Source organism: Hyaena hyaena, unplaced genomic scaffold (genome assembly GCF_003009895.1).
Source record: "Hyaena hyaena isolate Hyena2069 unplaced genomic scaffold, ASM300989v1 scaffold_4, whole genome shotgun sequence".
NCBI classification, from domain to species: Eukaryota; Metazoa; Chordata; class Mammalia; order Carnivora; family Hyaenidae; genus Hyaena; species Hyaena hyaena.
The window spans coordinates 6,092,385-6,108,062 of NW_024080636.1; the positions used below are offsets into that span (position 1 = coordinate 6,092,385).

General features: G+C 54.7%; 1 protein-coding gene across 1 annotated transcript in view; it reads right to left on the minus strand.

Annotated features, from left to right (window-relative positions):
• CELSR1 (cadherin EGF LAG seven-pass G-type receptor 1) overlaps nucleotides 1–15,678 on the minus strand; it is a 134,352-nt gene that overhangs the window by 31,714 nt on the left and 86,960 nt on the right. The window contains exons 6-10 of the mRNA XM_039237380.1: nucleotides 8,399–8,556; nucleotides 7,307–7,470; nucleotides 6,718–6,843; nucleotides 5,340–5,506; nucleotides 391–576 (exon numbers count right to left, since the gene is read on the minus strand). Of these exons, the coding sequence (XP_039093311.1) occupies nucleotides 391–576; nucleotides 5,340–5,506; nucleotides 6,718–6,843; nucleotides 7,307–7,470; nucleotides 8,399–8,556 (801 nt within the window). The remainder of the gene's footprint in view (nucleotides 1–390; nucleotides 577–5,339; nucleotides 5,507–6,717; nucleotides 6,844–7,306; nucleotides 7,471–8,398; nucleotides 8,557–15,678) is intronic.

Genomic DNA, 15,678 nt, shown 5'->3' on the forward strand with positions numbered 1-15,678 from the left:
TCATCTGCTCACCCACCTTCACATGCCACCCACTCTGAGGGCAAGGACCCGTGTTTTATGGATCTTTCTACCCCAGAAGCACAGCACCAAGCCACAGTCATTACTCAGGACAGCTCTGCTAAAAGTAACCACTGCTGAAGGTACTAGCAGCACCACGATGGGGTAATAGATGGTTGAAGTCCAGTTCCTGAGTCCCCGTCCAGAAGGGGGAGGAGGTACTGACACTGGTGACCACAGCACAAGACAGAATGTGAGATCCAAACTCAGGGGGGCCCAGAATGTGTGTCCCCAAGTCCTCTAGGGCTCCGGCAAGTCCTGGTACACAGAGGGGTCACTCTGTTCTCCTGCAGACCCAGTGGTGTCCCAAAGAGGATACAGGTGCCAACTCACCTGGTCCATCCCATAGTCCAAGGTCATGACTGCCAGGTATTTGATGTCCTTGCCTTCCTTGGCGCTCTTCAGTTCTATCAACAGGTGGTGCCATTCTCCATCAGTCACACGTGACCTGGACAACCTCACGGATGCCATGTCGGAAGGGCCGTGGGACACCTCGAACTGGACGCGGTTGTCTCGGATCTGCAGGGTGGGGAGAGCCAGGCCTACCAGCTGGCGTGATGACAGCAAAAGTGCTGCGCAGTCGCTTAACAAAGGCGGGCAAACAGACTTACTACAGGGCACTGGGCCAAAGACAGACCTAAAAATTAGGCCAAGTGTAATTTCTTGTTGTCTGTAACACTCTTCAGAACTCTATGCCTTCTTCCATGGCGAAAAGTGTCAAATATGGACAGAGGGCAGGTAAGATAAAGCACGCTGGGCTTAATTACTGGAACAACCGCAGACTCAGATGATTACTGCGCTCTTATTTGTGGGGGCAGATGTTCCACTTTATGAGACAAGATTCAAGCCACCACATTTATATAGATAAACAAAAAAAACCCCACAAAAAAACCCATAGGCAAAGTAACTGGCCCAAGACGTTCCTGTTTTAAGAAAACATGGCCAGGGTAATGCCAAGATCTTGTTTCCCCTAATAGACCAACCCGCTTCCTGAGAATACCTAGAAACACAAGATGAAATACTGAGTGACTCAAGGCTGGGTTACAGAGCCACAACCAGGTAGGAAATAGAAATCTGCAGAAATGAGCTTAGGGTTTCCTTCTGCTGATGGTTGCTAGCTGGTTCTGGAAGACACAGCTGAGCCTGAAACCTGGCCAATGCTTTCCAGGCTCCCGGGGCTAGGACGACAGAAACTGGGACTCGGAGCCCATCTAGGGTATGTGGGGGTGCCCGTCGGAAGCAAACATGAGGGACAGCAACACCACCATTCTGGCTTCAAATTCCCTCTGCGTTTTCAATGTGATGTTCAGCCCTCAATCAAAAATAACCACATACCTGAGGAGATAAGACAGTGTGCACGAAAACCAAGAGACACAAATAAGAATGGATGGAAACAGACCACCCCACCCCCTGCCCTGGGGGGAATTTATAAAATAGAATCATTAGACACAGACTTGAGGACAATGGGAATCACAGAACCTTCAAGGAGACAGATTCAAGTGACCGTTAGACTTATTTCTGTAGATAAATATTACATTTCGGGAGACAAGATTTAAGCTACCATGCTGAAAGACGTGTAAGGAAATGAGAAAATAGCACTGCAACTAACCTAAGACACTCATATTTAAAGACTGCTTCAAGTAATAGGTTAAAATATAAGGATTCAGAAACGATGAAAGTAAAAGGCTAGAAAAAGACACAACACTGAAACACTGACCAAAAGAAAGCTGGTGTAGCTCTATTAATGTGAGACAAAGTAGATGTGAAGGCAAACAAAAAATTCTAGAGATAAAATGATTTTCATGACAAAGTTGCCTGTCCAGGAAAATAAAGCAAATCTAAATTTGTATGCACCTAATAACACAGCCTCAAAACCTATAAAACAAAACTTGACAGAACTAAAAGGAACAAGAGAGACATTCACAATGACAGTTGCAAACTTTTAAAACGCACCTCTCTCAGCAGCTGAGCAGACAAAAAATTACTAATGACATACAAAGTCACACTACAATTGACAAAAGCTATAATTAACAAATTTCACTTACTTGACATATATAGAACACTACAGAACACAGCCACAGAACACATATTCTTTCAAGGTGTAGGTGGGACATTCACAAAAACAAACCAACCAAAAAACAATGAAACGTTGGGCTGCAAAGCAGTTCTCAACACATTTTAAAGGTCTGAAATCACAGAGCCTGCCTTCCCTGACCTACAACTACACAAGAATCAACAACAAAATGATGTACTAGAACACACCACCTGTTTGCTGATCAAGAAAATCCAGGATCAAAGAAGAAATCATAATGGAAAATAGAAAATGTTTTTAAATGATTACAAAGATGATGCAACCAATAATATATTTTGGGTTTTAGTCTTAATTGAAAGTGGAATGAAGATGACTTTTTACCTCTTGAGGCTCTGTCTCCATTTGTCCACAGAAGTTTTAAGTCAAGGTGCTTAATTTCCCTGGCTACGCTCTTTCCTTGCCAACAAAACCCTAAGGCCAGTGGATCAACAATAAAGATGACACATGTCTACAGACAAAGGCAATAGAATGAATTCCAGGCACAGGCACAGTAACTGCTCACCACCTCAGGTCTGTTGCCAGATTGAAGAGGGGCATTCAACAACAGCCAGGTTATCCCCCTTGACAATGCAGGTGGAGTGAGGGCGCCAGAGAGCAATTACCCAAATTGTTTGGGCTGCAGGAGGACTACGTAGATCATTTGGGCTGCTATGGAGGCCAGGAACACCTACGCTGCTGCCCCCAGAGCTTACAGGGTCTGCAGGAGGCCTGCATTCAAACATACGTGTGGCAATAACCCAGAACATTCCAGTAACGCCCAGCTGACTGGCCTTTGGGTCCTGGAGCGGCCTTCTGGGTGGCCACTAACTTCTGGAAGATTCCCTACAAGGCCACCCCTCTTACCACCCAGCCTTCCACAGGGACGGGCTGGCCACAGTCCCTGGCAAAAACAAAACAAAACAAAAAAACCCCTAAATTTTTGGATTAGCTACCCAGAACGTAATGACTCAAACAATATGGGAGTCTGTGGCTTTCAGCATTACTCCTCCTGAAAGCATACTTTTTTCCTACGAAGACCCCGCTGCCAAATGACAACCTGCAAGTTCCAATTCATCACCTGAATTGAAAACAGCCAATTTAATTTGTTCCGACAGTGAGACAGCCATGGAGAAAAATACCATCCCGAGGCAGAAGCATGCTTGCCAAGTTTTGGCCTGTACCTCACTTCTGGGACTGCCTGTAAACCTACGAAATCAAGGTTAATATGGAGAAACAATGACAGCTGTAATTATCAGATGCACAAACTGTGTCTTCAGCAACCCCCGTATGCCTCCGTGCTGGAAAAGCTACCGAGGAGTGACGCAGGGGAGCAGGTAGAGGAGAGAGAGGCATCCATCGGGGCTCTGAGCCCCCAGCCCCCTCCCCGGGGCCCTGTCCTCACTCATCTGTGGGCAAGTCTGGGGCCTGCCTGTCTACTGGGAGCCCTCGGTGTCGTGCCCACGCTGACCTCCCACATGCAGCTCACAGGGGGCGCCGGGCAGTGCCTCTGTCCCCACCCGCTGCCCCTGCCATCTGCAAGTGTTTCCATGTGGACAGGCCACAGGGGCCATGGGAGGGGGTCCTGTGGACAGTGCAGAGCCCGGGAGACAAGGGAACCATGGGGCTCAGAACCCAGAGTCTCTAGGCCTCTGCTGAGCAAAAAGAGACTGGAGTGGACACTCTATGGGGTCCATCTCATGTCTGACCTTCTCTGACCACAGCACAGCCTGCCCTGTCTGGGAACTAAGGCCACTCCTCACCAGGTAGAATGACCGTTCCCCGGGCGGCAGAGAGGAACGGGTCCCACAAGCCGCTGCTGTGTCAGGAGGCAGATCAGCTCTGAGAAGGGTCATAAAGTGGACTTTCTAGGAGAGACGATCCCCGGTTGTGGCCCCCTGGTCGAGGGGGAGCCCCCGTGTGGCTTGGAGGTGGAGGGTTTGCTCATGAACCTCCCGTCCCACCCGCGTCACTGCAGACAGAAGGCATCTGGGGCCGAGAAAGAGCAGGACCACACCGAGGTGCCCCAGGCGGCTTGGTCTCCTGGTCCCTCGAATATCTCAAAACTGCAGGCTGGCATTGAGGGCGAGAGCCCCTCCTTCCGGTCACCAGGACACGAGGCCAGAGGCACAAAGGCAGCCTGACAAGATCACTGGGGACTTCCACAAACAGCAATAACTTTCCTGGTTTCTCCACATGAAATCTCTATGGAGCTGGGAAGACGCGAGGGGGAGCTATTTATGCCACAAAAACGAAGGAACACGGTGTGTTTAAGTCATTTTAAAGGGTTTTAGAAGGGACAACCGGGTGGCTCCGTCGGGTGAGTGTCTGACTTCGGCTCAGGTTCATGAGTTTGAACCCCGAGTCGGGCTCTGTGCTGGCAGCTCAGAGCCTGGAGCTGCTTTAGATACTGTGTCTCCCTCTCTCTCTGCCCCTCCCCCACTCGTGCTCTGTCTCTCTGTCTCAAAAATGAATAAGCATTTAAGGGTTTTTAGAACTCCACTGCTTATCTGACATTTAAAAGAAACAAAACAGTAAAGAGTAAATTCCAAAAAGGTGAAGAGAGCCCACACAGGAAGAGACTCAGCGTCCAGGAGGACTTTGAGGAAACCACCGGCACAGCGCAAGCTCGGGGTGCAGACTCGCACGTGGTGCCCATCTCCTGTCCTGGGGCCCCCACCTCCACCTGCAGGTGCTGCCCGCACCCCCTTTAGATCCGAACTGCGTGGAGGCCACAGCCGCTGTCTACAACATGCCTGGGCTGAGTTATGCAGTTGAGGAGCCAGGCTGCTGGGTCCAGCTGGTCCTGTGTGCCCCCATCTCGGGCATAAAGAAAGAATAGAAATTGGTGGAATCAATCCCCCCAGGGGGAATCGTGGCTGCACACTGGATTCCCTGCACTCGTCCCTGGGATGAATGGCGAGATTGTGCGGCTGGCTGGGAAAGCAGGCTCGTGTTTCCTTTCTTCCCCACGCCAGGGACCCCACTGGGCCGGTGCGGGCAGAGGGAGGCAGCACAGGGGCGAGGGTCCCTGCCTGTGTGCTCGGGGAGCCCCGTGCTCACGCCAGGGAACCCACCAGCAGGTGCGGGCAGAGAGAGGCAGCACAGGGGTGAGGGTCCCTGGACGCAGGGAGCCCTGGGCTTCCAGGGGGACGCTGCTGGGAGCTCTGGCTGCACCACTCAGCGCCCGGGTGGGACGTGGGTCTTCCCTCACCTGGAGATGGAGCTTGGAGGCCACGCCCGCAGTGGCCTCCATAAGCACGCCGTCCTCCTTCCTGGTCCGGAACATGAGCCCCAGGTACCAGGGCACAGAGATGGTGATGTCCAGGTCGCTCCAGGACACGACACTCTCCCCGCTGAAGCGCTGGGGGTGGGGCATGACTGCGGACACAGAAACGCAGGGCCCAGGGCTCAGACATGCCTCTGAGAACTGTCTTCAGTGGCAGGGGCGCAGGACAGGGCTCCCACAAAGAGCGGAGGTGAAATTCCTGGGCCTTTTTCACTGCAACGCAAAGGCTGGTCACAGGGACACCTGGGTGGCTAGGTCCACTGAAAGCCCAACTCTGGCTCAGGTCATGCTCTCAGGGTTCATGAGTTCGAGCCCCACATTGGGCTCTGCTGTCAGCTTTCTTCTGTCTCTCTCTCTGTCCCTCCCCTGCACACATTCTATTTCAAAAATAAACAGGCAAAACAAAACAAAATCTAAGGCTTGTCTCAGCCATCCATCTCTACGTCTCTAAGCACAGGAGCCAGAGGCTTACAGAAGTCCACCCCCCACCCCGCCCCCTGGGACAGGCACCACCTTCCTGGGGACTGAGGCTGACACTTTGGGGTTCCCAGCCCTGGCCAGTTTCAGGCTGGATGGAAGGCAGAGTGCGGTGCCTCAGAATCCTTGGGCTCAGTGGACAGGGTCCTGGGAGCCCTGGGAGCCCAACCTCCCTGCCCCACCCGACACCCACTGTGTGGGGAGCCTGGGGATGGGGGCGGGGGCTGTGAGGAGGATGGTCTCCTGGTGGAACAGTGTGAGCCTGTGGTGAATACTGCACATGTGTTCCCAAAGAAACATCTCGGCCCTGCAGCCTAAGCAGCCCTCGTCTGTGTCTGGGGTGTGCTCCGACGCCAGGGCACGCAGGCTGCTTTCTCCCTTTCTGGTGATGGGCACAGAGGTGGGAAAGCCACTGGCCGGCTGAGGGCTCCAGATGTTTGGGGGGGGACCATGGAGGTGGGTCAACAGCCTCATCCAATGTGTTACACATGGACAGACTGTCCTCCAGACTCCGGCTGTCACACAGAGGAACATCCCCCCACGGGACACTGGCTGGCGGCTGTCTCTGGGGGACCACAGCCTCGCACACCCCAGGCCATCTGTTTCCTGCTCCTATGAACCCAATGCTGACATCTGTTTACTCTGGCACAACCATGGCCGGGCCCCACAGCCTCCGTAACAGAAACTCCGGGCACATGCTTGTGTCCGGCAGGCGGCCGCAACCCCCCCAGCCTCTCGCCCCCACCGGGCCTGTGTGAGCCCCATCCCCCCAGAGCGATGTGTCCACGGCCCCAAGGTCAGGCGGGCACAGACGCCCGTCCCCTACCTTGCTCGCAGTTCTTCCCACCGAACCGCAGGGGGCACTCGCACAGATACGTGTTCCACCTGCTCACGCACGTGCCCCCGTTCTGACACCAAGTCCGATCACAGAAGTTCCTCTGAGCGTCGCAGCCTGGAAACACAGGGCACACGGCATAGTCTCAGAGAGGGAGACAGGAGGGGATGGTGCCTCAGGGGGACCGGTCCCTGTCCCTAGCACCAACCCCCACGGTGGGAAAGCAGCCCAGTGAGCAGTGGCTCCAAGGGAAGACAGGCAGGCCTGGGACCCTCTGGCAGCAATAAGATCGTCAGACCCAGAATGGCACAGGACACACTGTCCGTGTCAGGGACATCGGGTCATCTGGTGACATGCTCAAGACCACAGGACCGAGTGTCCTGCCCAGCCCAGCAGTGTCACTGGCACCCCAAACGCCCAGGCCCCAAGAGCAGCACATCCGCGAGCCCAGGCCCCCGTGCTAGAGGCCCACCGCCAAGTGCACACAGGCGCGGTCAGCTCTAAGAAGTCACCACGCAGGATATGGAGGAGACCCTTCCCTGTGTGGCCACTAGTGCCCAGCCGTGCAGTCCTTCTGTACCTGCCCGGGTGCCATTGTTGGCAATGAACCCGGCCATGTCCACGTTCTTCCCATCCACAGACAGGTTGCGCATACAGCCCACGAACTGCCGGTTGTGCACGGGGAAGTCTTCGGGCAGGTCGGGGACACCCCCCAGGAGCAGAGGACCAGTCAGATCCAGGGACCTGCGGGTGTAAAGGCAAGAGGTGGCGTCAGGGGCCCTGATGCTGCCATAACGCACCAGGGGCCGCCAGACACACCCATCGTCTTGAGCGTCCATAACTGAACAGGGAGGCAGCAGCAACAGGTCAGAACACAGGCGGCAACTCCTGACTCTGGGCCACGACTGGCCTTCAGGCTTCTCTGCGCCTCAGACTCCCCAAACCTGCATCAGATCCGGGCACACTGAGTCCCACCCACTGCCTGGGTCAACCCGAGCCACACACGCAGCCCAGTGGGCACAAGTCAACGCCACACCGTGGCACTACCCCCTCCCCAGGCTCTGAGGACCTTGAAGAGTTCACAGCAGACGAGAGCCCCTAGTTCCATGTGAGCAGCTGTGTGGCCTTGGGCACAGCCGGGTGGGGAAATGAAACAGGCACAATTTACCCAAGATGCCCAGCACGGATCAGGTCCTCTAACTGTGGACATCAAAAGCTTACTGAATACACCACCACAACGTGACCGGGCAGGAGCAAGGGCCTCCACTCTGGCTCTTGGGGCTCGCGTCACAAAACTGGCCGTGGGGCTGTCTGCATTTGACAGGTTTACTGACCCAACGATGGATCGCGGGGACCTGTGCCTGATGGATCGAGGCTGGCGATCCGACGGTCTCTGGGGTCAGCAAGCCAGCCGTCACTTCATGGTTGGTCTGGCCATTACTTTGGCAGAAGTGAGGAAAGGACTTATTCTAGAAGGTTCTAATGTGTCAGAGGGAAGGTGCCCCCCACAAGGGGAGGGAATCTGCTCCAGCCTGGACAGGGGCTGCCAAGCTGCTGGGCCCCAGGTGCTCTGCCTCAGGGTCCCGCCCTGACGACACAGCTGGAAGCAGCCGTCACAGGGGGTGGCTGCCTGGCCCCCCTCCCCGCAACCCCAACCCTCACGGATGCTCACTTCTTGGAGCCACTCTGTGTGCCCTGGGCAGCACAGCTGTAGTTCCCAACGAGGCCACCAAAGCGCACAGCCACGGCCGTGTCACAGTTGTCCACGGTCACTACGGCCACCTTCTCTCCAGATGGCCCGTGGGGCAGGCCCAGGCGGCCGATGTTGGGCTGTAGGAACAGAAAGCACAGAAGGTGTGAGTGTGTTCTCTTCGAGCGACCACAATGGACTCACCAGCACCGGCAATATGCCCCCCGTCCGCGGGTAACGAGGGTGTGGGCAGGCCACGTGTGGGCAGCCTTGTTTTACATTAGTTTCCCCAAAGCAGCGGTACTGGAGACCCCTGAACATCACGTCCTTTCCAGAACTTCCGAATGTGATCTCATTTGGAAATGAACGGTCTGCAGATATAATCAGCTAAGACATGGTCACGCCACGGTAGGGGGACCGGAATCCAATGTGACTGGTGACCTTATAAGGCAGGCCCAGAGACAGACATATGGGGAGAACGCCACGTGGCAATGGAGGCAGAGTGCTGTGTCGACAGGCCAAGGAGCATCAAGGACCTCCCGGCACCACCAGAATTAGGGACCTTCCCTTGGCACCCACTGATGGAGCTGGGTCCTGCGGACACCGTGATCTTGGCCTTGTGGCCTCCATTACTGTGACAATAAATCTGTTGTTCTAAGCCACTCAGTTTGTGGTATTTTGGCACAGAGGCCAAGTCCAGAGCCCTGGGGTGCATCCTCCTCAACACCCACTCTACCTGTGAGTCCTGGCGTCAGCTGGACTGTGGCCACGCACCTCCTGACCCGGCGCCTGCTCACCCCTCCATGTTCCTCGTCCCTGAGTGACCCTCCCATACCCTTTACTGGCCTGAAGTCAACCTCCGCCAGCCGTCCCTGAGGGCCTCACACACACTGTCCCCGCCCAGGGTTCATTATAAGAATGCCTCTGGAACCGGCGACTTTGGGGGTAACCGGCTCACTTCTGGAAGCAGGTTCTCCTCTCAAGGAGGCTGTGGTTAGTGTCCAATGACAGTAACACCCAGGCGGCCTCGCCCCTGTCTCTGGGCATCCCCCACCCCGCAAGGACACAGAGCAAGTCCACCCAGACAGCCCTTTCAGCATCCTTTCAGCATCCTTTCAGCATAAGACCAGGAGCCTGTTCATGCCGCCACATGATGTGAGTATGCAGGTCTCAAAGGTCCAGAAATGCAGGCCAGCAGCCAGAGAGCTGGCTTGGGCTCGGCCAGGCAACCTTCCCCATGTGAACGGCCCACACACAGACGGGGTGGCTGGTGGGATGCAAAAAGTGCCACCCGGCCTCCCAATCGGCACATGGTGCACAGGGCTCCACCCTCCCCACAGACAGAGTGCCTTCTCCAGGTCCCGGCGATCCTTCGCATCACCCCTAAGACTGAGAGACCCAGTGTCCCCACTTGAGAGTTCTGGGATCCGCCTGAGTTTATAACATGATACAAATTTAAGCTTCTTTACAACAGCATTGGAAACGGGGAGCTATAAAGATATAGAAGATTTAATTACATCATCTCCATACCTTTTAATAAAAAAAATAACTATACAGTTCACTCAAAAAGAAATCTTCAGGTTTTCAGAGGAAACAAAGAAGTATCCATTCGATTGAGGACACTGGACCAGAGCAGGACAAAGAAGCTGCTGGTAACAGGAGCTCAGCCAGGTGGCCAAAGGGGGGGGGGGGGGGGGGGGGGGGGGGGGGGGGAGGGCTGTTCACCCTGGTGGTGCCCCCATCCCTCATCCCAAGTTGTGCAGTGCACAGCCCGCACCACTGTACATGGTGATGCCAGCCGAGTCTTCTACTCCCTCTTGGCCAAACATCTGACTGGACAAGGTCCATCACTGAACCTGTTTCTCTGTCCTTAAGAATTTCATATTAGAATACCAATCCTCACTGTATTACAGAGACATCAAGAATGACGTCAAATATTGGGGCGCCTGGGTGGCTTAGTCAGTTAAGCATCCGACTTTAGCTTAGGTCATGATCTCGCAGTTCGTGGGTTCGGGCCCCGTGCCGGGCTCTGTGCTGACTGCCAGCTCAGAGCCTGAAGCCTATTTCAGAGTCTGTATCTCCCTCTCTCTCTGACCCTCCCCTGCTCACACGGTCTCTCTCTCTCTCTCTCTCTCCTAGAAATAAAAATAAAAATAAAAAAAAGAAGGACATCAAATAAGATAATGTGAGTCTCCTGGAAAGCCTTCTTCAGTAAACCCAATGCCACCCAGTATCCTAGTTCCTGGATAATCTTCGTTCTCTTTTGCACTAGATGAGATCGGGAGACCTGATAAAGCTCTATCCTAAAGATTTCGCCTTAGGTTAAGCAACAGTTAGAGTATAAAAAAAATCTGTTTTCTCACTCTGTTACACAGCCTCCCTTGGAAAACACACACATGTGCCTATTACAGGATGCTTAAGTGGTGGTGCCATCCCGGGGGGAGGACCATCTCTGGGCTGTGAGAGCCCCGCAGTATCTTTAACATATAATCTGCATTCTGGGGGGAGGGGCGGGAGACTTCTCTGAGGACGAAAACGGCACTTACACTTGGAAAGCTCTAATGAGGCAGAGCTCCTGTTTGCAAAACTGCAAACCAGTTCAGAGCTCCAGGACCCATGCAAAAACAGGATGGGAGGGGAAACTGGAGGCACAGCTCCCCCCTCCGCCCAAAATGAACCTTTGCATTCAGAATAGTACATACTGACGTGGGGCAGCCCACTGTTACGACAGGCTTCAGGGGAGCCTGGGGGACTCAGTCGGTTGAGAATCTGACTCTTGATCTCAGCTCAGGTCATGACTCACGGTCTGTGGGACAGAGCCCCACACTGGGCACTATGTGGAACATGGAATCTGCTTGGGATTCTGTGCCTCCTTCTCTCTCTGCCCCCTGCCCTCTTGTTCTCTCTCTCTCTCAAAATAAATTTTTAAAAAACTTAAAAAAAAAGATTTCAAAATCTGGTGTTACTTCATCAAAGCAGCAAGTGAGACTTTTAGGAGAATGGATGGTCTCCGATAAACATCATCCAACACCTGCTTCTCGACTCCTACTCCCAGACCCATGGGCTGTCGGGTCAGATGCAATGGCCCTTTCGGCTACAGAACCACGCATTCTCGGGTTAAGAGCTGAAAGGGCCAGCAGGGGAGACACAGCGACGTGACCGGGAGAACCCTCCCCTCACAGGCGCCCCAGCGTCCTGCCCCTTCTCAGGCCGCCCCAGAACACGCAGCACAAGGGAGAGCTACCTGACATGGCCGCCCATCTGCTCAACACACACGCCAACAGACACCGTGCAGTCAGCCACGGCGGGAGAACACCAGGTGAGCGTGGGCAGTGGTGCTGTAAGAGGAAATCCACGCTTGAGATCCAGGAGTTGAACACAGGGGTTAAAGGACCCGGCAGTACTGCTGGGGGGACAGACTTGAGACACTGAAAACAGAGACCTGGACAAAAACCTGCTCACGGGTGTTCACAGCAGCGCCGTTCATGAGAGCGAAAAGGCGAGAACAACCCAAACGTCCAGCAACAGCAGGATACGGATCCTCAAAATGTGGTCTCTCCATCACACAAAATTACGACTCGGCCTTAACAGGGAAGGAAGAACGGGCACCGGCCACCGTGCGGATGGACCCCAGGACCTGACGCTGAGGAAGGAAGCCGGCCACAAAGGCCCCTGTGGTAGGATTCCGTTTACATGGGATGCCCAGAAGAGGCAAGCCCGTTGACAGAAAGCAGACGGGGGTTTCGAGCGCTGGGGGCACCGGGAGAGGCTGCTGGGGGCACAGTTTCCCTTCAGGGACTGACAGCACGTCCCACCTGGACGGAGGCAGGCCTGCCCGATGCTGCGAACGCACCAGATGCCAGAGTTGTTCCCTGGAGTATTATTTTTCTTTATTTTACTTTTTAAAGTTTATCTCGTTTTGAGAGAGAGAAAGAGAGATAAAGAACGAGTGGGGAGAAGAGCAGAGAGAGATGGGGTCAGAGCGTCTGAAGCAAGCTCCATGCTGACAGCAGAGAGCCCAACACAGAGCTTGAACCCACAAACTGTAAAATCATGACCAGAGCAGAGTCAGACACTCAACCGACTAGGCCACCCAGGCACCCCGGGGTATTCACTTTTAAACAGTTCATCTTAGGGGCACCTGGGTGGCTCAGTCGGATAAGTGTCCAACTTCAGCTCAGGTCATGATCTTGTGGTTCATGAGTTTGAGCCCCACGTCGGGCTCTGCTGACAGCTCAGAGTCTGGAGCCTGCTTTGGATTCTGTCTTCCTCATTCTGCCCCTCCCCTGCTCATGCGCACTCACGCTCTCTCTCAAAAATAAACATTAAAAAAAAAAGTTTGTTTCATGTGATGTGAATTTCATCTCAGTGAGAAAAAAAAGTTTTCTGGATGGGCATCCACTCTCCTTGACCCCACGGCCTCTGTCTACCTGGACAACCTCTGGGAAGCTCCATCCTCATTTCTGTCTGTAAAGTGGGGAGGAGCTCACACCGTGTGGCCTTCCTGTGGAGACCATCACCAGCGGTAAAAGGCAGTGAGAGAGGGAAAGCGCCGGTTGGGGTGGGACGTGCGCACGTCACTGCACAGGCAGCTGGGTCAGGATGGAGAAGTGGAACGCAGACAGCAGCAGGTGCATGTGATCTGGGCTCAGGTTATCCGTTCCTGCCCAGGGAAGACAAAGCGCGTCTCCTTCCGCACGGTTGGCACGTAGAAGGAATCCCTGGTGGGAAAGAAATCAGAGGACCGTGGAAGCGCCAGGCTCACCTCTGTGCATCCACCTCCCACGTTTGAAAAGGACAAAGCAGTTTGAGCTGCTGGTCCAGGGCGCAGCCACGGAGAGCGCACCGTGGCTCTGCTGGCACGGGCGCACGGGAACAAGATAGAGAACGAGACAAAACGAACGGCCCCTGATGTTCCTAAGAATTGTTAAAGCGTGCCACACATGTGCACAAAAGAAAAAGACACAGGAAATAAAGGGGCCTCGTGGCAATGATTCTCCCGCCAGAAGGGGGCTGGACACGGGCTGGGTGAAGGCTGGTGTCCCCGCATCTCTCCCCCTTGGGTTCGGCTTGCCTGGCCGGGCAGCCAGCCAGGCCCAGAGGACCTCACACCTGTATGAGCCAGGCCTGGACACTCAGGGTCCGAGCAGAGCAGGCAAAGTGGAGACATAAGCCATCCAGCAGGGCCTGCAGATGGGGATGGCTGTCACCCTCCGTGGACACAGGCAGCCACGGGGCAGGTGAAACTGGGACCAGTGTGCACAGACCCCGCCACACTCACCCCTCCGCCAACTGAGAAAAACCAAGAGCTGCCGTGTGCTTTGTGGTGGCGGTGGGGGAGGGCGGTGAAAGCAAAAAGCTTTGCTGCTCTGGGCACATCCAGGTTTCTGATTCTCGATAAGTCAATCCGAAGTCACCCCTTAGGGTCCTCCTGTCCCTCCATTTATTTTCTGCCCAGTGTGCAGACCCTCCCCCACCCTTCCATGCAGGTGCCGCAGAGAGCTGGTAGAGATTTGCCTGCGTACAAAAGCATTTGGTCCTCACGAAGCGCTCACGTTTCTACAGCCTTTTAACCTGCTGCAAACAAGTCCTCATCAGGGAGGCCGGTGGGGTTCAGTTTCAAATGCTGGCTGCCGGGAAAGGCAGCATGGGGGCTCCTCGAAACCAGACACCCGGAGCCATGAGTCTTGGGAACAGAATGGGTTCCCTCTCTGCGTCAGAAACAATCAGCTAAACCTCGTGTCAGAGAAGTCACACGTGGCTGGGCTGCAGGGATGTCACGAGAAGTCAGAACACGGCCTTGCACACGTCCCATTGCTTCTCACACCTGGTGAGGTTCAGACCAGATGTGAGGGGCTTGCTGAGTATAGCCCCCACAGCACGTGCTTCCAGGATCCACACCAAATTCCGAAGGGGCCTCCCCATGGGGCTTTGGGGAAGGCCACTCAACCACCAGACCAGGGTGCTGACCCCCAGAGGGCAGGAGCCAGCCTGGATGGTGTCCCCACGTTCATGGGAAGCGGGCACGACGTGTTGGAGCTGGAAACCAGTCTCTCTGAGCCTCAGCTCTCCCACTTGTAACATGCGGGTGTGAACTCCGTTTTGCCCCCCAGACGGGCCAGGATCCCTGCTCTCTGGTCAAGCCTGCATAGAGGAGCTGCAGACGGACCCCAGGACGGCGAGCTGCTGACGAGTCTATGTCCCTGTCTGCAGGACTGACATGTAACAGCACACAGGAGAGGGGCGGAGAGAAAGTGGGAGACATGCTCAGGGACCAGGTAGGTTGGACCTGAAGTTCTAGCCGCCTGCTGTCACCTCACCCTTTCTGATTCTCCCGGAGGCACTCGGCTCCTTGATTTTCCCCAGCCCAAAGCAAGTCCCTACGGCAGGAACCTCACTTGCCCATGCATACTGAACCCCATGACAAGGTGCCGCCACGTCAGGCACAGCGAGCGGACCCACCCACACCCAGGAAATATGGGAGGAACCCAAGGGCCACATGACTAGACCAGTTTCCCTAAGGTGGCAGAACTGGCCAGGGGTCTTCAAGCCTCAGCACGCGTCTCGGGGTCTCCACAGGGACAAAATGGCTGGTTCGCCAGGAACCGTGCTGTTACCCTCCCCCAACGTGAGACCAGTGTGAGCAGCCCAGGGGCTGGGGACAGTCCTGAAGTGACAGCCCACTCCCCTGTCCCCCCTCACTGGCACTGGCAGTCGGGGCGCGGGGGACTGTTCAGCAGCTTTAAAGTCAACTGAATTGCCAGCCAAAACCTGGAGTTCCCCAAAAATTAAAATTTTTTTAAATTTTTTTTTAAATATTTTTTTTTTTTATTTATTTATAAAAAAGAGAGAGAGAGAGAGAGCGTGAGCAGGGGAGGGTCAGAGAGAGAGGGAGTCACAGACTGAAACAGGCTCCAGGCTCTGAGCTGTCAGCACAGAGCCCGACGCGGGGCTTGAACCCACAAACCGCGAGATCATGACCTAAGCGAAAGTCGGACGCTTAACCGACTAAGCCACCCAGGCACCCCCAAGTTCCCCAAAAATTAAGTTGTAAGGTATTTACTTCTCGAGCTTAATATTAAAGACAAAACAACAGGGGTGCCTGGGTGACTCCATCGGTTAAAAATCCGACTTGGGCTCAGGTCATGATCTCATGGTTCACAAGGTTAAGCCCCACATTGGGCTCCGTGCTGACAGCTCAGAGCCTGGAGCCTGCTTCCAATTCTGTGTCTCCCTCTCTCTGCCCTCCCCTGCTCACGCTG